Source organism: Haliotis rufescens, unplaced genomic scaffold (genome assembly GCF_023055435.1).
Source record: "Haliotis rufescens isolate VD_foot unplaced genomic scaffold, xgHalRufe1.0.p SCAF_12, whole genome shotgun sequence".
In the NCBI taxonomy this organism is placed as follows: domain Eukaryota; kingdom Metazoa; phylum Mollusca; class Gastropoda; order Lepetellida; family Haliotidae; genus Haliotis; species Haliotis rufescens.
In genome coordinates, this window is record NW_025963802.1 from 41,570,091 (window position 1) to 41,594,536 (window position 24,446).

Genomic DNA, 24,446 nt, shown 5'->3' on the forward strand with positions numbered 1-24,446 from the left:
GTAGTTATTATTATTATTATTATTATTGCCTGCATTTCATTAACAATCTAACAAGTACCATCCTCCAATATCTAAGAGGAAGTTTGAAAATACTTTTCTCCTCGTTGAGACTATCTTGAACTAAAGATAGGAACAATATTGCATACACTGGACTCTGGAGGATAACGTCTTCAACATACAGGCGCATATCGGGATTACCACAGCAACAATCCACAACACCGGTGTGTTGATACCAACTTACTTTGTCTTCATAACATTTGGCATTGAAACACAACTGGGACTGTAACATTGTAAACACCAAAGTACGTTTAGCTGAGGTTTGCAAGCTGTGTTACAGCCCTCTGTTGCTGTGCGTCCACGTGTTGGTGTTCGTGTACAGTACATAGACATCGCTGTCTGTGGAGGCACAACGCGAAGGATTACTGGAATAACAACCTGCGTCTACGGCTTACTTGAGAAAGCAGTGTGCATCTACGTGCTAGATATCTAGATGCTGTTAAGGTAAGGATGTTCAAACATATTGCGTATGAAGAAATCCATGACTACTTGCAGCCATCAATCAGTGACCTCTTTATTTTATTCAATGATGTTGAAATTCAGTTTGCTATTAACTATAGTGTTTTACTATAGAGTTTATTGGGTGAGACAACTGACAACGCCTTTAATCTGGACTGTATATCTGATTAAGATCACCCTTGTCATCTCATTAAGTTGAAACGACAGTTAACATTACATTACATCGAGTATTACTGATCAGAGTATATAAGCAAGATGTTTTATATCTAGTGTCATGTGTAGACACTGGTAGATTCACCTTTGTCAGAGACCGCCTCCGTGGTCTAGTGGTAGAGCGTCCGCCCGGAGAGCGGAAGGTCCAAGGTTCGATCCCGGCCGCGTCATACCAAAAGACGTTAAAAGATGGTACTTGTTGTTACCCTGTCTGGCGCTCGGCATTAAGGGGCTTAAACAAGGACTGGTCGGCTCGGAGTCAGTATACTGTGTCTGAGTGGGGTATTCATGTTAAACTGCGTCATGGTATCTCAGTGTGCTAGCACTATAAATCGGCATCACTCCGGACTAGTACAAGCAGCCACACACACACACGTGCATGAACGTCGCTATATAAGTGTAATAATCCTGGACGCGACGTTAAATCCCATTTCACCTCACCTTTGTCAGACATCTAACATATCACCATATACCTGTTTACTTCGTGACACGTGTATAGCGAGCATTAACACAAACACCACCATCTACCACCCACAACCTACCACCTTATTTATTTCAAATCCTAAATCCACGTTATACCCCGTTCACATGCACAACATTTACTAACGTAAGTAATTTTACACATGTGTGACTATACATTATTGCGTATATGTAAATTTACTTTGTGTTCGCATCTTAGGTGTGTAAATAAAGTATGTAAATTGTGTAAGGCACACATTTTCGTCAGTCTGTTTACGACTTTCAACACAAAACAGGTTGTTTTCCAATCAAAGTTGAATGAGGAGAGAGTTACTTCGCGAAGAATTTCGCGTGAAGCAACATATGTTTGATTTAATTTGTACACAAAGTTTGGACTCCTTGAAACCAAAGGAAAACACCGTCCGCTCAACTCTGTATATATGCATCAAAGTTGGCAACTGTTGACAATTTGTTTGGTGTTGGCAACAGAACAGATATTAATTAGATCATCCTCCTGCGTTGTTATAAACGTTCACATTGTAACATATACACACAGTGCAAATCTATATTTACATTTGCACCTGCTCCAGACACGATGCAAATTTGCTCCTGGTTTAAATATACACACATGAGTAAACGCGTAAACGTATATATTTCTACCCACGTTTGCATATATACGCACATATATATAGAGGCGCATGTGAACGGGGTATTAGACAACTCCAATCTACTCGCAAGCAAGACGGGTCTACATCGTGGTCCGTTCATGTGAAAGGGTCACACCATTCCAACCAACTTTATTCGGTAAATAATGTACAAGAGAAGGGGACAAGAAGTTGACTGGAAGTTTAGATTTAAACCATGTCGTATCTTGTATTGATATATTTTAACTCGTCCGTGTAAAACAATGAAAACAGTGAAACAATTCAAAGAGTTACCCTACCTACTTAGAAATAACGATCCCGATTTGTCTGGACAATTAAACTGTCTCAAAATTGTTTATTCTGTTCCACAATTGAGGTTCGGCGAATCCTTTACTCTATAAACAAAAAAACAAAAGCCTTCAGGAATTCTCGTCCTACCTGCCAGATCTTCGACGTCATTTGCATTGTTAATTTAAGCAAAACACGTGGCAGCTCTTGGTGTACTCTATTATAAATAAGGATGGCAAATTTAGCACCAGGTTTCACAAAATGCATGCCATGTAATATAAACAGGAAGTCGGAGCTCCCCATCATTAACTCTCCGTGCCCTGTCGATCTCACGAGAAGAAACCCGTGAAAATCCGCGTTGGAATTGGTCTTCAGCAACCCATGCTTGCCGTAATTTTTAGACGACTAACGGCCAGGTCCGCTTACTTGGTTGATGCATGTCATCGTATCCCAATTGCGTGACTTGATGCTCATACAGCCGTCATATAGCTGGAATATTGCTGAGTGCGGCGTTAAACAACAAACAAACAAACACTAGAACAACTCATTTATTCCTTGTCCCACGACAAGATCAACGTTTAAGCTTCTTGGGAGAAGTTTGTCACTTCGACTACCGAGAACTGAACAGCTTCAGAACACTTTTATTTTCCGCAGATCAATTCTAGACAAGAGACAAGTAGTTTTAGCAGTATGCTTAACTTCACATAGGGATATCAAACTGATTCTGCTTACAAATGTTACTCCGTGTATTTGTGCAATATTGGCTATCGCCTATGGCTAAAGCGTAACCATGACCAGTAACGTTGTGTAAAAGATGGATTTGAAATACCAAATGCTCGGTAACATAGCGCTTGTAAAGTAGGCATAAATCACACATCATCTGTGTAAGTGTTTCGTGATGCCCATAAGAAGTGCGTCAGAAAAATCTGCTCAAAGTCCATGGTACGAATCCAACTATATCATAAGCATGTGGCCCTTGAACATCCGGGGTAGAATAGGTCTTCAGCAACCCACGATTGCCTTAAGAGGCGGCCGTGCTTGTTTTAAGAGGCGATTAACGGGATCGGGTAGCCATGCTCGCTGACTTGGTTGATGCATGTCAACGTATCCCAATATCGTAGATCGAGGCTGGATCAATGATCAGTGGATTGTCTGGTCCAGACTCGAATATTTACAGACCGCCTCATATCGCTGGAATATTGCTGCGGCGTTAAACAAAAACATTAGCATATGGTTATGAATCACTATCACATATTGATGATACCATATGATCTAAAAAAGATGAGCGTATTCCGCCCCATCTGTAGCATCTGTCACAAACACATACAAAGGCAAGTCAAATATAAACAAGCTCTGGAACATATGAAACAAGACAAAATAGGGCATTACATTGGACATCATTGTAGTCACAATTCGTCAAATTTGGTAATGCTCTCCACGTGTCCACCGTAAAACGTTGGAAACCCTGGAATGTTTTTACCCTGATGAAAGATTTTTATAGCAAAATTCGTAGGAAGAGCTGGCTCGAGTGTACCCCAAAAGTTGACACCAACGTCTGGAGCTGGTGAATAGTGCTCGATATAAAGATAAAATTGACTATTGGAAAGTTGAAGTCTTCCCGCTTGTCAAACAGGATGTTACAGTCTGCAACACCACGTTATTTGCATAACGATTTCAGTGTTTGTCTCATGTGATGTGCCATGTGAATACATTAATATACTATTCTATCCTTTTGCAGCCGGTGACAGATGGTATTGCAACAGAACATTGGACTAACAGCTGTAAAGACCATCCCCTACAGAACCCGCAGTCGTCGATACAGCGCTAACAGTCTAACTACAATATGTTTCAGACAGTATTCTCAACAATTAATTCCAGGCAATAAATAAGAGGCCAGAAATTCAGGAATCCAGAAAAGTCAATGTTGAAAGTGCTATTGTAGTTCTTATGTATGCGACGATAATACCGTGTGAGAACGCTGTGCGCGGTATATAGATTACTGTGTGAAAGTAGAATTTAGCCGACCATTCTGCAGCGGCTATTTGTATGTACATAGAACTCGTGATTGATTATTTAGACTGTGATACAGTGGAGGTGACTCGCACAGTGCAGAGGCGCGGCGTTTCTTGGGCAAGTTCTCTGGACGAACTGAACACGGACTGTTCCTGTATATTTGGAGGATTTACTTCATAATCGATAGACATTTTGCAGGACTACGGAGGATCGGCTGTACTGCTTTCACACAGCTTCACATCGCAATGGCGTTCTTCCTACGTGCTATGTTCCTCAGGAAGAAGCGGGGTTCTTCCAAGAACCCTGTGCCTTCTGTTGAAGTCGAATTACCTCAAGGTAAGTTTAACACGTGGATCTTACAAGATGAGTGAATCATTAAAAGTTTAACGTAACGTAGGCATTATCTCAGTCATGTGGTGACGGTTGTCATCAAGTGTCATACTTTGTATGACTTGTCGACATGAATGTGGTTATGAGGTAGCAGTTACCATCTGTTCACACAAATGTATTGATTACATGAAGATATGTCACATATTAGGTTGACAAATACTGGTGGAGCAACATAAAACCACAATACTGGTGAAGCCATATTGATACCATGCTAACGTGCAACCATATACATTTACAGCTACAAAGCAGTACCCACCTGTTGTAACCATATGGAAATTTAAAACGTCAATGCAGGGAACGATGTTATGATTTTCTGCCGAAACAGATTCCATAAAGTGTTAAGGGCAAATTAGTGATTGTAATTATATGAATGGGTCACTGAAAATCAGTTGTTCTCGAAAATGGTAATCACAATTTGCATAAAAAAGGAAGTGTTTGTTTATTGCATGACATTAACATTGCGACAATACTGAATGGCATTACATGTGTAATCATATGGTAACATAATTACAGGTGCAATTGGGAAGAAATCACAGCACAGGTGCAACCTTTCTGAAACGATGTTATATGTCCAAACATATGGAGACGGTATTACAGCTGCAACCATATTGAAAGAGTATTATAAGTGCAACCATATTGAAACAGCATTTCAAGTGCAACCATAATGAAACAGTATCACAAGTGCAACCACATTTAAACAGTATTGCCAGTGCACCAGTATGGAAACAGTGTTAGACGTGCAATCATATTGAAACAGCATTACAAGTGCAACCATAATGAAACAGTATCACAAGTGCAAACATATTTAAACAACATTGCCAGTGCACTAATATGGAAACAGTGTTATATGTGCAATCATATTGAAAAAGCATTACAAGTGCAACCATAATGAAACAGTATCACAAGTGCAACCACATTTAAACAGTATTGCCAGCGCACCATGGAAACAGTGTTAGACGAGCAATCATATTGAAACAGCATTACAAGAGCAACCATAATGAAACAGCATTACAAGTGTCACCAGTATGGAAACAGTGTTAGACGTGCAATCATATTGAAACAGCTCTACAAGTGCAACCATAATGAACCAGTGTCACAAGTGCAACCATATTTAAACAGTATTGCCAGTGCACCAATATGGAAACAGTGTTAGACGTACAACCATATGGAAACCACTATAACAGCACCAATCACTTTTTATTGTGAGTATGGGTTACATAGGGGAGGCTTTCAGGCTCTGAAATTCAGATTGATTTAAATGGAGTTCTTAAACTGTTTTCCTTCGTGGGCAGATTTGAATGAGCAATGATTATTTCAGAATCGTCCATGGAATGCATTCTTGGTGAAGGCGAATTAAGTGAGACCGTATTTACATACATATTTTTTATAGTTATGCAGCCAACATGACCTACATGTAAATATTGACATAATTACACGGTATAAGTGACAGCATATACATGCATATACTCGTAATTTGATATGGTCTTACTCTATCACAGCACGTTTCGTTCAACGAGCTTAAGTAGGATCCACATGTGAGTCCTGTTTCCACATATAGTCCGAAACAACACTTGAGTAAGTGATTGAGTATGGTTTTACGCCGCTTTTAGCAATATTCCAGCAATATCACGGCGGAGGACACCAGAAATGGGCTTCACACTTTGTAAGTGGGCAAGGGAGCGTGACTTCAGAACGCAAATAACCACTAGGCTACCCAATGTCGGAAATCGAACCCGGGTATTCAGCTTGACCAGCGAACGCTTTAACCACTAGGCTACCCGACCGCCCCTACAACACTAGAACTCACACATTGAAGGCATTACTGTTATGCTAACCCATCAACGGATATCAAAACATATGTATCTGGTATTATATTTAAGTGGCAGTTTAGAAGTTGCAGCTTCAATATAGACACAGTAGACGTCCTTGATAAAGGTACCCTAGATCCCGTGCTGAAACGTCGGATCAAATATCTGGAACACATCTTCAGGTTTTACGAAGTATTGCGGTAGGTTCAAACATTACCTATACTTACATGTATGAACAAGTTCTTATAAATTAAGGGGCGGTCGGGTAGCCTAGTGGTTAAAGCGTTCGCTCGTCACGCCGATACCCGGGTTCGATTTCCGACATGGGTACAATGTCTGAAGCCCATTTCTGGTGTCCCCCGCCGTGATATTGCTGGAATATTGCTAAAAGCGGCGTAAAACCATACTCACTCACTCACTCACTCTTATAAATTAAATCTCCTGCGTTTACACATAAATCTGTCACAATATAGTTACGTATATTTTTGTGTTCATACACTGACACAAATAGAATACTTATGACTATGTGTGCTTTTCTGAGAACTGACAAAAACAGCAAACATGTGCATAACCGATTGAACGTGGATCGTTTTCTCTCTGGTAATAAAGACCTCCCAATATACATGACATCGGTATGCAGTTTATGTACACGATGAGATTGGAGAAGTATTTGACACTGGAAGATGCTGGCTCCACTGTAAGGGTAGCTCTGAAACATAGACAAGTACAGAAATGTGAGCAGCCTTAGAAATTGGTCTTCCCTTCAAATCCCACGGTCATAACCTTTTGACATAGTCAAGCTGATGTCTGTGGATGTTTCGATAATCAGTCAGGCTCATTGGGAGATGAATCCTATTTCTGGGTCCTGTAAGGGCACCAACGATTACCTAAAACTAACAATGTGTGTAGTAGAGAGCAGATAGTGTACATATACCACAGTGTGTCGTGTGTTAACACATGCTGAATACTGAGACGATTTCTACCTTCATGTCAAATGAGGTGAAATGGGGTGCAAGGTGGCGTTCAAGATTATTTCACTTGTACAAGTGTGTCTTCTTGTACTAGTCCAAGAGTTTAACATGTATACCCCATTCACACATAGTATACTGACTTCGAGCGGACCAGTCCTTGTTTTTGTCCCTTAATGCCGAGCGCCAGGAAGGGTAACAACAAGTACCATCTTCTTACGTCTTTTGGTAGGGCATCGAACCACCGACTGTCCGCTCTTCCATTCTTGTAGACGCTCTCTCCTTACTCAAGTTAATCGCTAATAAATGGCTCCTTGTCTGAGTAAATATTTAGGGAAGACTGCTTTATCAAACTGCATCTACACGGGTACGCTTTCCCCTCGTGTTAACAGTGAATGAGCGAGAGTTATTTTAACTGTTCGAGACATATATACTGGCAACTTTTCAAATGCATCCAAACTAGTTAGGAATATGTGTACACAATACGAGCTGAGTGTTAGCAGATCTAGCAACCAGTTCCAAATTGACGCATTACATGAAAATAATGTTATCAACGTTAGACATGCCATCATTAAAAGCTCATTCGTTTTGTCTGCTTTTGGATTTACATATTTGTAACTGTTCAGAATGAGTTTACTGATCTACGGGGTGAAAATGTCTTTACTCACATGGATTCCCAAACAAATACACTTTTTAATCTTTGGACTACCGTCCCGTCAACACTCATGAGTTTCCCTGTGCTCTTGAATGCTTCGTTACAAAAAGAAAATAGACAAATACTTCTAAAAGCACCCATCACATTATTCTTAGGGGAGAAAAGCGCCAAGTCTGCCTCTAGACTATGAAGTCTGAGAAATATCACACAAAGAATTGTCTAGCTTCTGTTGTAGCTTTTGAATGTTGTCTTGGCAAAACTATGAAAGCGTAATAATGTATTACTTAACCTTTTAAAGCTGAAGTCATACACGTATACACTTATATCAGCCTGCACTCCAGTACAAATGTAAGATGGTACATAGATTATGATTCTCCGAACAATTTTCAACTCCCGTGTAATGTTGTTCCATGATGCTATCACATACTTACACATGTACATGTACTTATTGGGGCGGTCGGGTAGCCAAGTGGTTAAAGCGTTCGCTCGTCACGCCGAAGACCAGGGTTCGATTCCCGACATGGGTACAATGTGTGAAGCCCATTTCTGGTGTCCCCCGACGTGATATTGCTGGAATATTGCTAAAAGCGGCGTAAAACCATACTCACTCACTCACTCACTCACATGTACTTATTAATGTCTCCTTAATTAATGTGATTATCTTTTCATTAAGGGGTACTTATATCTATTTTTTTAGATGGGTTTTCTTCTAATACCTAATTACTGACATTATTCAAGCTTATCAAAGTTATTTTTTAATAATATTGTTATCATGTTAAAACTGCATTAAATTTTATATACATTAACACGAACAGAAAGCACCTTTGTCCCAACGGTTAATGCTTACAAACTTTGACAATACAATTTCTCAATCTTCCAAAGGTGATGTTATAACGATGCCTAATCTTCAATGTAAATAATTATTATCTAATAAAAATAGAGAAACGATAAACGTCATGTTAAGGATGGTTTTATCTAAGTAAGTGTTATCAATGTTCCAGAACGTGCTATTAGCTCTACTAATACCCACATTATGTATGTTAACATTAACACGAATATAACTTGCAGGGTCAATGTGCATATAATGCCTGAGACTTTGAACATTAAACAGTCGAACATCAACGAGAACTTTAACCTAACGAAGGCAAAAGAGAGAGATACGACGTTATAATAGAAATGGAGATCAATTCAGCGCGATATTAGGACATTTGGTAAGCCACAATGAAGCACTTTTTTCTGGTAATGGGTCTGTAAATGTTAATGGTCAAATAAAGCAGCATGCATAATGCATTGGCACATAAAGCGGCTTATTCCGAGGGTGATACTTCTAAATTAGCTACGCATTATCCTCAAAAGATGGTGGCCGGAGAGGAAGGTCCAAGGTTCGATCCCCGGCCGCGTCATACCAAAAGACGTTAAAAGATGGTACTTGTTGTTACCCTGTTTGGCGCTCGGCATTAAGGGGCTAAAACATGGACTGGTCGGCTCGGAGTCAGTATACTGTGTCTGAGTGGGGTATTCATGTTAAACTGCGGCATGGTATCTCAGTGTGCCAGCACTGTAAATCGGCATCAGTCCGGACTAGTACAAGCAGCCACACACGCAAACACGTACATGCACGTCGCTATATAAGTGCAATAATCTTGGACGCGACGTTAAACCCCATTTCACCTCACAAGATGGCACACATGAAACAATACTCATGGTGGGCTTATTCAAGATCGAGAATCAAGTATTCCTAAGACCAGGTGTACAAACGTGAACTTGAAGTAACAGGGAAGTTCGATTCCCGACATGGGTACAAAATGCGAAACCAATTCCTAGTGTCCTCCGCCGTGATATTGCTGGAATATTGCTAAAAGCGGCGTAAAACCACACTCAGTCAGTGTTAAACTATATGTCAGTGTTTAGAAAATACGAAGGTTTATGAAAAAATCTGTTCTTTTTCGTAGTGGTGAGGCAGTCCAAATAAATCTATTGCATTAGACATTGTGTAACTCTCAAATGTGTTGAACTTATTACACGTGCATCAACAATCGCTAAACATACATACACTAAAAGACAATTACATCATCGTGTGATGTTAGTGCATGCATGTATGTCTGTCATGTTATACATAGGAGGTCTTTATTATTGTCGTGCCTATAGCTACGACCCGTTTTAATCAGACATGATTTGTTTTAATTTGAACTTCACAGAAAGACAAGAAAATTAGCTTTAATGAACGCTGATTATGGAATTACGAAAATGTTCAACGCTATTCAAAGCTGTGACTTTTATGAACAATTTACTCCAGATATATACTGGTGCGATAAGTAGTTATTTAATAATATTGGCCATAATTACGGCCCAGCAATTAATGAGGCACAGTATTCATATACTTATATATTAGGCATTTGTGGCGGTGTCATGTAAGTTAAATTAATTAATTTATATATACAGTACACTACGTTTATAACAACCACGCTTATAACGAACTGACGGATATAACGAACTTATTTTTTTGCCCCTGCCATTTGTTGTATTTATGCTGACAGGTATATATATATGCTTATAACGATTACGTTTATTACGAACTAAAATAAGCGGTCCCGTTGTGTTCGTTATAACGTAGTTTACTGCATATGTATAATATATATATTTATTATAGGGAAGCAGGTCCGTATATCGGGCTCATAATCACAGATAAAGTGAGTTAAATCCAATTATTAGAAATAGATAGAATAATTGTGCAAAAATAATCTGGAGGGCTGCTGACTGTCCGGGTACCAAAGTTTTCAAGATTCTTGTGAAATAATAGTAGTTTTGTGACCTGGATGACGATAATCCTTTTAGATGAGTATAGGTACAATCATCCGATTGTATAGGTGAGGTGAGGTGAGGTAAGGTGAGGTGAAATGCGGTTTAACGTCGCGTCCAAGATTATTGCACTTATATAGCGACGTGCATTGTGTGTGTGTGTGTGTGTGTGTGTGTGTGTGTGTGTGTGTGTGTGTGTGTGTGTGTGTGTGTGTGTGTGTGTGTGTGTGTGTGTGTGTGTGTGTGTGTGTGTGTGTGTGTGTGTGTGTGTGTGTGTGTGTGTGTGTGTCTGCTTATACAAGTCCGGACTGATGCCGATTTATAGTGCTAGCCCACTGAGATACCATTCAGTTTAACATGCATACCCCACTCAGACATGGTATGCTGACTCCGAGCCGACCAGTCCTTGTTTTAAACCCTTTATGCCGAGCGCCAGACAGGGTAACAACAAGAACCATCTTTACACGTCAATTGGTATGACGCGGCCGAGGCCGATGGTATCAGAACAGAGGCAGTGACGTGCGTGACTAGCAAACCATGACCAGAGGTGGGTTGTTTCTGCCTGACTTAAGATGACATGACTATTTAATGGAAGAATCTCACAAGAGTATTAATTGGAATCTGTGCCTTGTTAGAACCTGTGCATGGTTAATGAGCTTTTCAGGATACTAGCATCTCAAAGCCTGTCTAGGGAAAAGAGGCTCGGATGGTATTTCTTTCTTATTCGGGAAGAACAGTGGTTTTGTTGTATAAACATACAGCGCGTTTACCGATCTCGAGAGGTTATATGGTGTGATGCATCTTGTGTGTGAGCCTTAGTACTCCGAGACGCCAAGCTGTTCAATAAGTGAGTGAGTGAGTATTCCAGCAATATCCCGGCGGGGGACACCAAAAATGGGCTTCACGCATTGTACCCACGTCGGGAATCGAAGCCGGGTCTTCGACGTCACGAGCGAACGCTTTAACCACTACCCTACCCGACCGCACCCTGTTCAATAACATATTAAAAGCCATTTTACGGGTAGTCCATGGATAGGGTCCTTTGATTCAGCCATTTTGACAGCTAGCTGACGACGCAAACGAATCGAGTTACTTCCCTTTACCCAAATCATTTGGATAAACATCGGTTCATTTGAGCTCAACGATAATTACTGTAAAACAGGAAATTAATGCGAGCAGAATATTAATGCGAAAAATGCGAGTGACAGAAGGTCGTACTAATTTTATGCGCATTAATTTTGTACCGTCAAAATAAGGAAAGGGTATGGGAACTCGCATTTTTAAAATGCGCATTTATGTCTAAAATCAAGAGCTCGCATTATTTTCATGTCGCATTAAATTCCTGTTTTACAGTATGCGAGATAAGTTACCTAGAGTGTATTACGATTGATTTCTCAGCGAGGTAGTTGAGAGGGCTACGTGGTAAATAATTGCCCGCTCCTTAACCAACAAGAAGCTAGTATTTTAATGTAATGTGATATAAATCTCCTTGTATTGATAAATGACACAACAAAGCATTGAATGTTTTGAGATATTTACAATCTGGATATAAACACGTTTCGGTCTTTTCGTTAGATAGTATATTAAGCACATGTACATACATCACGTTTTTCACCCTAAGTTCCCACGTCTTTAAAGTGTTGAAGCAATTGTACTGTGGAACATCCCTATTGATGTACTACAATAGTAATACAATAGAAGTTCCCTGCAAATAGTTCGAATTATGAAATAGCAGGTAATATGTCAACATTTCCATGTAAATGTAAAGCTGTTCAATAAAATCTGAATTATCATTTTACGGGTAGTCCATGGTGGATAGGGTCCTTCAGTGTTTAATTGAGTTTGTCATGTGTTAGTGCGTCTGCATTCACGCTGTGCACGTAGCACGCTCTCTCTGTTATACCATGTTATTAATAATTCATTAATTTTATACAGTACAAAATTCAAATGAAATGCAAAGTTTTTGTCGCGTTTAGTACACGCTTAACGTCAAGATGGACACCTGAATGTGACAGTGTCACGCACACGCACACGCACACGCACACGCACACGCACACACATACACACACACACACACACACGCACGCACGCACGCACGCACACACACACACACACACACACACGCACGCACGCACGCACGCACACACACACACACACGCTCGCGCGAACACAAAAGTATCCTTTCCCAAATCGGGAATAATATTTGTTGCCTTTAGGAGTTGCAAGTCTGACCAGACAACCAGTCCCTGAAAGAATTAGCAACGATCAATATTGGTGCGAGATTAAAAAACTAGTTAAAAAATCTTAATTGCATGTCCACATAGCGGTCCGAACATGGCTCTGATCGCATCAACTGACTAAATATAAATAATGAAATTAGCATCTTGGTTATCTTCTTCATCACTTGTCTAGCTTGTATAGGGGCACGGGTGGCCCAGTCGTCTAAGGCGCCGCGATTCGATGTGCAGAGTTGCGTCCCTTGGACACGCCAGAAATCTATGATTGTGGGTTCGAATCCCGGTTCGCCCCGATTATGTTTCTAGGTTTGTCAGCACCATACCCGTGCTCGTGGGTTTCACCGAAGTGGTAAACGTCTGAGACCTGCATCACTTCGGGCTTTCCTCCCACATTAAGCTGACAAGCCGCGGTATAACCGGAATACTGTAAAAAGCGGCGTAAAACCCAACTCACTCAGGCTTGTATACAGGCCGACGTCGCATGGCAGGAGTACTTCTGTGTGGCGTCTGGCAAAAAAAACATACTTATAGTATTTTTATGCAAATTATGCGGCGGGAGCTACTAGTAGGGTATATGCTTACCCTTTAATGAACACCTGGTGTTATCATTGATTTTCAATTATCTATTCCTATATTTTCCCCCGCTCATTTGCCATTTAAGGGCAATGGGGTCTGTTTTGGGGGATCAAACTGTATATTCTCTGGCGTCTTATATTTATGTGAGTGAGTGAGTGAGTGAGTATGAATTTACGCTGCTTTTAGTAATATTCCGGCAATATCACGGCGGGGGACACCAGAAATGGGCTTCCCACATTGTACCAATGTCGGGAATCGAACCCGGGTCTTCGGCGTGACGCGCGAACACTTTAACCACTCGGCTACCCGACCGCCCCTTATATTTATGTTATGTTCTACATGCACAACCGACCCGTGAAGATTCCGGGGTAGAATAGGTCCTCAGCAACCCATGCTTGTCGTAAAGGGTGACTATTCTTGTCGTAAAAGGCGACTAACGGGATCGGGTGGTCAGACTCGCTGACTTGCTTGATGCATGTCATCGATCCCAATTGCGTGGATCGATGCTCATGATATTAATCACTGGATTGTCTGGTCCAGACTCGATTATTTACAGACCGCCGACATATAGCTGGAATATTGCTGAGTGCGGCGTTAAACAACAAACCAACCAATTAACCAACATGCACAATCAATGCAATGCTGGATCTCGCCATGAGCTCGTCTAACTAACTGACTGTTGACGTTGCAGCGTTTATCCGACTGCAGTTCCCACAGAACATAAACATTCTCCAAATACGTGACATTTCACTTCCCCCTGGGAGCCAGGTATCACACCCGTATATTTGCTGCGGGCTGAGTCTGATCTGTTCAGCAAACCTCTAACATTCATCGTATCCCTGGAGACAGGTAAATATCTGATCAACAATGTGGAATTCAGTCGTAGATCCGGAGAACACCGCCGCATGGTCCTTGGGGTTGCTGATGAGGCGGGTTTCCCTGCTTGATGTGCAACGCTAGATTCCTTCATCTTTACACATGATCACTCGACGATGTTCTAAATGTGGCCGCCTCCGTGGTCTAGTGGTAGAGCGTCCGCCCGGAGAGCGGAAGGTCCGGGGTTCGATCCCGGGCCGATTCATATGAAAAGACGTTAAAAGATGGTACTTGTTACCCTGTCTGGCGCTCGGCATTAAGGGGCTAAAACAAGGACTGGTCGGCTCGGAGTCAGTATACTGTGTCTGAGTGGGGTATTCATGTTAAACTGCGGCATGGTATCTCAGTGAGCTAGCACTATAATTCGGCATCAGTCCGGACTAGTACAAGCAGCCACGCAAACACGTGCATGCACGTCGCTATATAAGTGCAATAATCTTGGACGCGACGTTAAACCCAATTTCGCCTCACCTCACCTCTAAATGTGGTGGGGCGGTCGGGGAGCCTAGTGGTTAAAGCGTTAGCTCGTCACGCCGAAGACCCAGGTTCGATTCCCGACATGGGTACAATGTGTGAAGCAATGATCCCCACCGTGATATTGCTGGAATATTGCTAAAACCGGCGTAAAACCATACTCACTCACTCTTAAACATAAATTTCGCATATATATGCGACGGTCTGAGGAAAGGGGTCTATTGCATTCCTGGGGCCTGAAAACCCGATAGATGAATACTGTGCATGCATATATATATCATTAATGGATTGTGTTCATCACATGCGGTCTTCTTCATCCGTAATCGGTCTGCGAGTTTGTTAATTGACACACATGGCCTGACTAAACCATCATGCTGCATTTGCTCTGTTCGTTTCCCTTATACTTTGATCAAACACGCTAACATAATCCCGTTATTTGTTAGACTGTGAGTGTGTATTAGCCAGAGGGGTTCGTGGTGGTAGGTATGGAAAGGTCATTGCGGAAATACCTACGGTTCTGCATATGTGTTTATTTGCAAGGATGCAGTTGTGTTAATGCGTTTTAGATACGCCAGTAGAGGGCTTAAAGGTGGTGTTAAATCTACACTGCGGGTACGGTGTCACACTCATACAGACGGGTAACGGTTAAAGAGAAAATATTGGTTGCTATACAAACACAACACAACAAACACCCGTTGTTATTATTGCATGCATTTATTTGTGATTGAAGGTCTCTTGGATTTTTGGGAAGCACGGGGTCGTCTAAACCGCCATTCGCTGTGAAGAGTTGCGTCCCTTGGGCACACCAGAAACCTATGATTGTGGGTTCGAATCCCGGTTCGCCCCGATAATGTTTCTAGGTTTGTCAGCACCATACCCGTGCTAGTGGGTTCCACTGAAGTGGTAAACGTCTGAGACCTGCATCACTTCGGGCCTCCCACATTAAGCTGACACGCCGCGATATAACTGGAATACTGTTAAAAGCGGCTTTAAACCCAACTCACTCACTCACTCTTGGATTTTGGCTATCCAGTTTTCATTGCTATGTGTTTCGCTTCTTGTGACAGTGGTAACAATATTGGCAAAAACTTTGACATTTGTAACGTGAATAGGATTTATAGCTATTTTCCCTTACATTAAATTGGTGTCGTATACATTCGCTCGTCACGCCGAAGGCCCATGGCCCTGTTCCACAAGGCGACCTTAGTGCTACGTTGATCGTAAGCCTATGATAAAGTATGGGAGTTACAACCAACTTAGCGCTAAGATCGCTTTGGGGAACGGGTTCCAGGTTCAATTACCCATAGGTACAATGTGTGACAAATTCTGGCGCCCCTGATCCGTCTCTTATAAAACCCTAATCACTCAAGTTGATAAACTCTCTGTCTGTGAGTGAGTGAGCGAGTATGGTTTTACGCCGCTTTTAGCAATATTCCAGCAATATCACGGCGGGGGACACCAGAAATGGGCTTCACACATTGTACCCATGTCGGGAATCGAACCCGGGTCTTCGGCGTGACGAGCGAACGCTTTAACCACTAGGCTACCGACCGCCCCTAAACTCTCTGTGTCTCGTCCTAGTTGTAGCACAGCATACCTGTAATTGTAATTGAACGCCTTATTCCTAACGTTGTTTTATTTATATTCCCCACCAGATCTATATGTAATTAAAAGTGTATCCAGGCAACAGATGGTTAATGTGTATTTAAAAGAACACGTGGGTTTAGAATATAAATACAGACGTGCCCAAACATAATACACACATTGATTACCGGAACATTAGAAGAGACACAAAAGTAACAAAGCTTTCAAAATAATGTAAACCCGAGATGTATTAATCATGCTATTTGAGTGTGTTTGGAGTTGCATCGTTTCCGTTAACTATTTTGATGCTCACCTGTGTTCAGTGGATTGACTGAAACAGAATACACATTTTGAAGACTATTTATTGTTAGACTGGCAGCCTCATATTGGTATCATGAATAGCAGCACGTGCATCTTTAAGTGGTTCCGGAGCTTCCCACAGAATGGTAACCATGAGTTTTAACGATTACTGGGATTTTAAAGATCCAATCCAGGCATTCGCGTACACCTGTGTCGCCACAACTTGATAGCGATTCAAAACACATGCTTATGATGTAATCAGAATCGTACAATGGACTGTGCTTTTAGCAGAGATTTTTTATGACGATGGAAAGGATGGCTATATGGAGGCTCGATTACTCTGAAATGTCGTGTGTTTCAATTTGGTTGAAGAGCATGCCGTGTCATGGATAGGTAGTGTGTGTTACATGACACGTTGTCCATGTGTTAGAGACAGAAAGTGATTTGTGTGGACATCTCGGTTCATTATCTCCACGGGGATGTTACGAGTTTTATTGTTTTTTCTCCTTCCCTATTAGACTTTGACTGAACATTATTTTGTTTACAATATTTAAAAAATAAACCAGAAATCTTTGTAGTCTGTTAGCATGCTCTGTGAGTCTTCCTTGCGTGCTGCACAAGGAATGCGTTGATAATTACATCGAGAATTGATCCAGCCTGTTTACTATTTCATAGAGTCTTGATAAATGGTTATTGGATAAAATTATAGGACATGTAGAGCCCTGAACATATTTCTTCTGTTTCGGCTAGTTTTTCTCATCAATTAAACAATTATTATGACGTCACGCTATTGTTGTTGCAGTTGATTCTGACCCAGGAATCACTGGCCATTCTGAACATGCTTTTAAAGAGGTGCAACTGACGCAAATATAGGTCATTATGCAAAATAATAGAGAAATATTATATCAACTATAAGATCGTTGAATTCGGATAAATCACTCGAATCTGATTCAACTTCCAACATCAATAGATTCTCATGATTATTCCATTACAGAGTCATCTAATTATTTTAGAACATTGTTATTGTCATCTTAATGTAACACAGCATTAGATAATGTAGCCATGAATAATGGACAACCATCTGTCCATGTGTGAAACTAAATAATTGATCACTTCACAAATGTTGACGTCACAAATGTTTTGATCTTGTATAATATGTGCTCATCATATAGAATGTAGTATTGTGTTCTTGTGGGTTGTGCTCATCAGTTAGATTGGTGTGCTTCATGCAGAATAGGGGATCGACTTGAATAAGGTGTGTTCGTCATGTAGAAGGTTCATAACGAAGGCTGTGTGTACGTCTTGTGGATCGTGTATTCGTCACGTACAATGTTCATAACGAAGGCTGTGTGTACGTCTTGTGGATCGTGTATTCGTCACGTAGAATGTTCATAACGAAGGCTGTGTGTACGTCTTGTGGATCGTGTATTCGTCACGTAGAATGTTCATAACGAAGGCTGTGTGTACGTCTTGTGGATCGTGTATTCGTCACGTAGAATGTTCATAGCGAAGGCTGTGTGTACGTCTTGTGGATCGTGTATTCGTCATGTAGATGGTGGGGCGGTGGGGTAGCCTAGTGGTTAAAGCCGACGTTCGATTCCCCGCATGGATACAATGTGTGAAGCCATTTCCGCTGTGCACCGCAGTGATGCTACTGGAATATTGCTACAAGCGGCGTAAAAACATATTTACTTACTTATGTACATTGTGTGACGTAATCGGCATCCCCGCAGTGTTACAGCTGCATCCAGCGACACAACGCAATACCCACGCACTGGCATGACTTTCTTTGCAAGACGGCGTATTGATGGAGCGTACACAGGCTGGCGGTATTATCATTATCCCCATTTAAAAAGTATGAACCACTTGCGGCGAACATTAAGTACCGTGTAAGCTAGAGCCGTTTTCAACCGTGCTCGTGCGTATTATTACTATCTTTTATTTTTTGGTGGTCAATACCCGTATGTATATGAAAAAGGTAACCATTGATTACAATTTCGCTCGAAGATTGTGTATTTAAGATGAATGCAGTTTCTCCTTGGGGCTAAACGACCGATTAGTACAATGCCGGCGCTGACGTTAACGATTCTCAAACCGCGGAAATACTTGAGCATATTCTTATCTAATCAGGTGTAACAAATCTTTCAGTACATGTAGTTCTGTTTAAATAGTTTTACAAACTAATTGCTCATTGTTTTAACAGACAAACTAACGACAAGAATTTTTTAAGTTGTTTGATTTCGACGAGTAAATCAGACCTACGTGCCAGACACACCTATTTTAAAGTCATGCTCAGCAGTTTAAGCACGTTCTTCAAAATACATGGACAGTTGCAACATATATTCTACAATATACAATAATTTAGAAACCTGAAACGTCGCTTTTGTCAGTAATGCATGATATAATGGTATCACCGTGGCAGATTAATGGAAAGGGGCGTGACACGGGCTGTAGACGTGTACCAGTAATGTGTCAAAGGATCGTCACAAAGACGAATCTTGGAATCCAATCCACGGCAGTGATCATGGCAGCGAAGAGACGCAACTCTGACTCGTCACGCCTTTAAACACTTGGGGGACGTTCACTGTTCTTTCTGAAACGAAACCTCTGTCAGTAAAATGAAGAAATGACATTGCATCTAGTTATGTGCATTATCAAGAAGATCGATGACTGATCAAGGAACACGGTGACGAGAGAATAACAACAGTTTCCCCTTTATTAGGAAGAAAATGAATCTAACGAACTCAACATTAGGTAAGATCGTTGTATTTTTCAATATATATTTTCCAATTAAAATTGAAAAAAAGACATTGGTAATTGGATTGGATGTTTAGGAAATTGTTTTCTTGTTTTTCATGGAGAATTTAATTTTAAATAAGCCTTTCTCGGCGCGGCCGGGGTATTGATTCTAGAGGCAGGTGTATCACGGGACGACTGGTACTACAGGAAAGTAACATGTTTTTCAACTGTGTCTGATCTATTGTAGATACATAATGCACTAGAAGTACCACCATTGCGTCTATTTCCAATGCTGCAATAAACTCTTGAACTATTTCATTACGTTAAAAGGTATATGTGTTGTTTTGTCGAACTTTAATTTAAAGTTACATTACACAGAAAATAAAAGTGCCACCAGGGATGCTTGATTGGGGCTAAGCATAAAAAACTACTAATTTCCTTAGAATTGAAATTATCCTGAAAGAGAAAAAAACGCATCTTGTAAATAGGTTTTGGTCTGAGCTTACAAACGGCAATTTTAGACCCACCAGTGTGATAACCTGAAGCCACAACTATAGACTTACGATGATCGTGGAATTTGGGATCTTATTGTAGAGGTGAGGTGAGGTGAAATTGGGTTTAACGTCGCGTCCAAGATTATTGCACTTATATAGCGACGTGCATGCACGTGTATGTGTGTGTGTGGCTGCTTGTACTAGTCCGGACTGATGCCGATTTATAGTGCTAGCTCACTGAGATACCATGCCGCAGTTTAACATGAATACCCCACTCAGACACAGTATACTGACTCCGAGCCGACCAGTCCTTGTTTTAGCCCCTTAATGCCGAGCGCCAGACAGGGTAACAACAAGTACAATCTTTTAACGTCTTTTTGTATGACGCGGCCCGGGATCGAACCCTGGACCTTCCGCTCTCCGGGCGGACGCTCTACCACAGGACCACGGAGGCGGTCTTATTGTAGAAGGTGCCCCTGAACGACAGTAATTTTCTTTCTTTGGAGTAACAAATTATCTCGTATTTGCATTATTCCTTCGTGTACATGTCTATGTAAATGTGCAGTGCTATTTTTTCAAGTAAATTACATTTATGAAATATGTATGAAGAACTGATATTGAAATCGACCCTATTCCGCTCGGAGAGATTTACCGTGACTTTTACTGCGGCTAATCACGTGACAGGGGTCACTATATCCTTACGAAATGGCCTCCTGTTTTGAAGCAGTTGCGGAAGGCCCATCCGGGACATTGCACAACGCACAACGATTGACTGCCACCTCTGCCAATAACCTGCTGGTGATCAGAGGATGCAGACTTCGAATGCGTATCGATACATAACCGTGATAGGTATAATTGACGATGGGTTTGGCAGCAGCCATTTTGTCCTTTAGCCTGTTCCCTGTCACGTGATCAACAAACGGAGCGGAAACTCCAGTACTGTATAAAGAGGTTATCACGCGAGTGTGTTTGGGGATAGTAAATATCCTGCATTAGGAATAGTGTATTTAGCGAGACTTGGCGAGCTAAATACATAGTGTTTATTCCTAATACAGGATATTTACCATCCCCAAACACACAAGCGTGATAACCTCTTTATCATATAATGTCATTCTTTAATTCTGTGCTTCAAAATCGCTTCCCCTCTCTCACAAACATTACCGAAACATTGCGAGTTTTCCTGGAATGCGCGCATTAATATTTATTACGTCACAGGGTAAGTGATGTGTCAGTCGGACTGTGACGGTAGCCAATACAGTTCCAACTGAAATTTGTTTCTTATACAGTGGCGAAGCAACATATACGCTAAACAACAATTGTTTTTAATTGCCTTTCGCGGCAATCCATCGGTCTGTCCGCTAGAGTAACTGCCCTTTGTCAAAGGGAAGCTACTCTAACCCTAGTCTATGAGACGTCACGGTCACGGTCAGGCGTTGTTGACAGTCGGTCTGTCCGTTGTTGACAGTCGGTCTGTCCTGTCATTACGTTAAGAAGTGTATCAGATGTACACACAGCGACAAAACGAAACAAGGTAACAATTCAAACATATTTCGGCCAAATCCAACTATTTAATTTGTGGAGAAGGTTTCAAGCCGCAGAGGTCTACTAGCACAGATATGGCTACTGATCCCGCTTGGCTAGGCCTCGTGCCCTCGCAAAATTGTTTCGAAATTTATATCTCCAAAGTTGCCAAAACTTATAAAATGCCTTAGCTACCTCACAATTAAACACTGATTGTCAGTATATTAGACTGTTCTTTTGATGATGATAGCAATTATCCCTGTAGTTTATCCAGATTCCCGATGGTTAATTCTGACTCGATCGCCGAATGACGAGGGCGACGCCTTGTTTGTTTATAAACAGTGAAAGTAGTCCATACTTGACCTTTGATATTTGCATCTCTATCCGCATATGACCCCAACGGATATCATTTTTATCCGTTGGCTTTATCCTGCCGAGAAACCTACCCATTATATGATAAAAATTATCTATCTGTTTTCCAAGAAAAAGAAAGCTAAAATAACGCAGACAAAGCATATTGATTCTCTTTCTTGGGTTCGCCAGTAAGACAGATCGAGCGTGTTGACGTATAAATAATACATAGATATAAGTACAGTCAGGTCCCAGACAACGCCTCGGTGCTACGCGATGCGGGACTCTTGAGGATGAGGTCATGAGTGATAAATAACATACATGTACAGATGATTTCTTGTTATCCTTGCTCTGATCACTCATCGGATCCTGGGTACAGATCCATTTCTGCAGTATGAGTATACGACCTCAGCGATAAAATGGTGTTGAAGAGATTCAAGAGTGCGTATTCGACCTCTTTATAAAGACGACTAAGTAACTCGGGGCCCCCTTGATACAATGGATCCTATTTATTGACTCCGATAACATGACTTAATTGTTGCAGAAATGTGCATGGACGGGTGCTTTGGGATAGCTAAGATTTAGAGAATAATAGCCACTGAAAATCCAAGATGGCCGCCAAATTTCCTCTCCGAGCGGTTGGCTGCAATGTCATTGAAATCAGATCTACTGCTCCAATACGATGCCTCTCTGTGTGATAGGAGATTGTGTCAGGTGAATGTTATAGTCAGTCAATTAGCGTCGAGATGTCTAACTTCTCGGTACGACTGAGTGAAACATTCAGACAAACCTGATTTCTGTATCTCGGAAAAGAAATGCAATCAAATCCGAATACAAAAAAGAATTGCGCTATTATTTGGTTGTGGATATTTTATACATTCTGTCGTTTGTGTGTCATGGCATATGCATGCCTGGTCTGAACTCGATTGTTTATATGTCGTGGAGCAATGGTATAGGTATTTCTGACTAGGGCGTCACACTGGCCTCTCAAGCGTTCTCTTAGTCTATTTTGCGCGTTGGGGTAGGCCAGTGGTTAAAGCGTTCGCTCGTCAAGCAAAAGGCCCTGGTTTGAATCCCCACATGGGTACAATATGAGGAGCCCATTTCTGGTGTCCCCCGCTGTGATATTGCTGGAATATTGTTAAAAGCGGCGTGAAACCAAACTCAAACAATCTTCATCTATTATGCAGGTCATGAAACAAAGCTACCCAATCCATGGTGTATTGCATGGTGCCTAAATTCCTTAAATCTTGACGTACAATTTATGTGATTTCGACTCCAGCTTAAAAGTTGTTTGATCAGGATTAAAAGGACTTAATAAGGTTTTTAAAAAGTTTGAATGAAAACATCTAGCTTCGACGCTTCAAAAGAGTAAAAAATATATCAAACGAATAATATACAATTCCGTGTCTGCTACAGCTAGTTATAGAACTTGAACACGGAATTGTGTTTGAATAGATAAGACCATTAAAACAGCGAGCTACAATCAATGTGCTGGAATATTCATCTCGGCGTGAAAATAAGAATTGATTTCCCATCTCAAGTGAACTTGGTGATCTCTCACGACCACATATGTCATGACAGATGTTTATTAGAATAAACACAGTAAACATAAACAAAGGTCGTGAACATAAGCTTGAGGTACATTTCGCTAGACTGTGGACTGTTGATTGATATGGCGCAGTGAAAATCATTAATACTTATTGCCGCAATGTAAATACCTTTTGATGTCTCATTTACAGGCGGTCACAGTCAAATTGGTTATAGTAATGTCCCAAGATGAACGATCATAAACGACGAGTTTACAGCTTCTGTGGCAGCGGTGATATCGAAATTTCAGATCAGGGGTCGAACTCTTTGTCCTCATGATGTACTCGTCAACAACATCAGCAAGAGATGTCCTTTGTAGAGTGACCTGCCCCTGTTTTATGTCCTGTAAACAGAGGGCGCCATCTGCGACACTTTGACAACAGGGCCACAGACGTAGCTGGAAATTGCCTTCAATGTGCCGTCTCAATCTGACGTGGCAGCCAGAGACCACGTGCTGTCAAAGAAGCTATTCTATGTCCTAGAAGCTGTCATTTAGTTAATACTTTTACCTCAAGTCCTGAAGTCGTTTATCTTGACGTCGTATCAAACACATTATACTTATCACTATCACAACATTATACTTATCATAATCATAATATTATACTTTTCATTATCATAACCTGTATAGCGAAATGTCATCATTTTATATAATTACTTTGTAAACGGATTAATATGCATCCAAATTTCATTTGCAGTTTCTTTGGAAACACACAAACTCAATTGCATTTCAGACTGGAATCTTAATATTCCATCTCATCTACCGGGTACCCAGTTGCAGTCACATTGCGAAACAAAGTCGCCTACCAAAGTCTGAACCCTGGAATTCTCGACTCCGTTCATATTAATTCATAACTTCAAGTTTTTACTTTGGCGCTTTCTCCTCATCGAGAGCTCTGGATACACGAATTGACGTATGCGTTCGTATGTAATAAATATATGGTAAACCTGATC

The 24,446-nt window shown here is 41.1% G+C and overlaps 1 protein-coding gene across 2 annotated transcripts in view; it reads left to right on the forward strand.

Annotated features, from left to right (window-relative positions):
* Positions 1–374: 374 nt before the first annotated feature.
* Positions 375–24,446, forward strand: part of LOC124113903 (TWiK family of potassium channels protein 18-like) — an 87,809-nt gene continuing 63,737 nt past the window's right edge. Inside the window, exons 1-2 of one of the 2 annotated variants that reach the window (XM_046474381.2) lie at positions 375–501; positions 3,859–4,469. In XM_046474381.2, the coding sequence (XP_046330337.1) occupies positions 4,379–4,469 (91 nt within the window). In that variant the 5' untranslated portion in view covers positions 375–501; positions 3,859–4,378. Of the gene's footprint in view, positions 502–3,858; positions 4,470–19,426; positions 19,555–24,446 lie in introns of those variants that run through there. The other variant, XM_046474385.2, reaches the window with a different exon arrangement.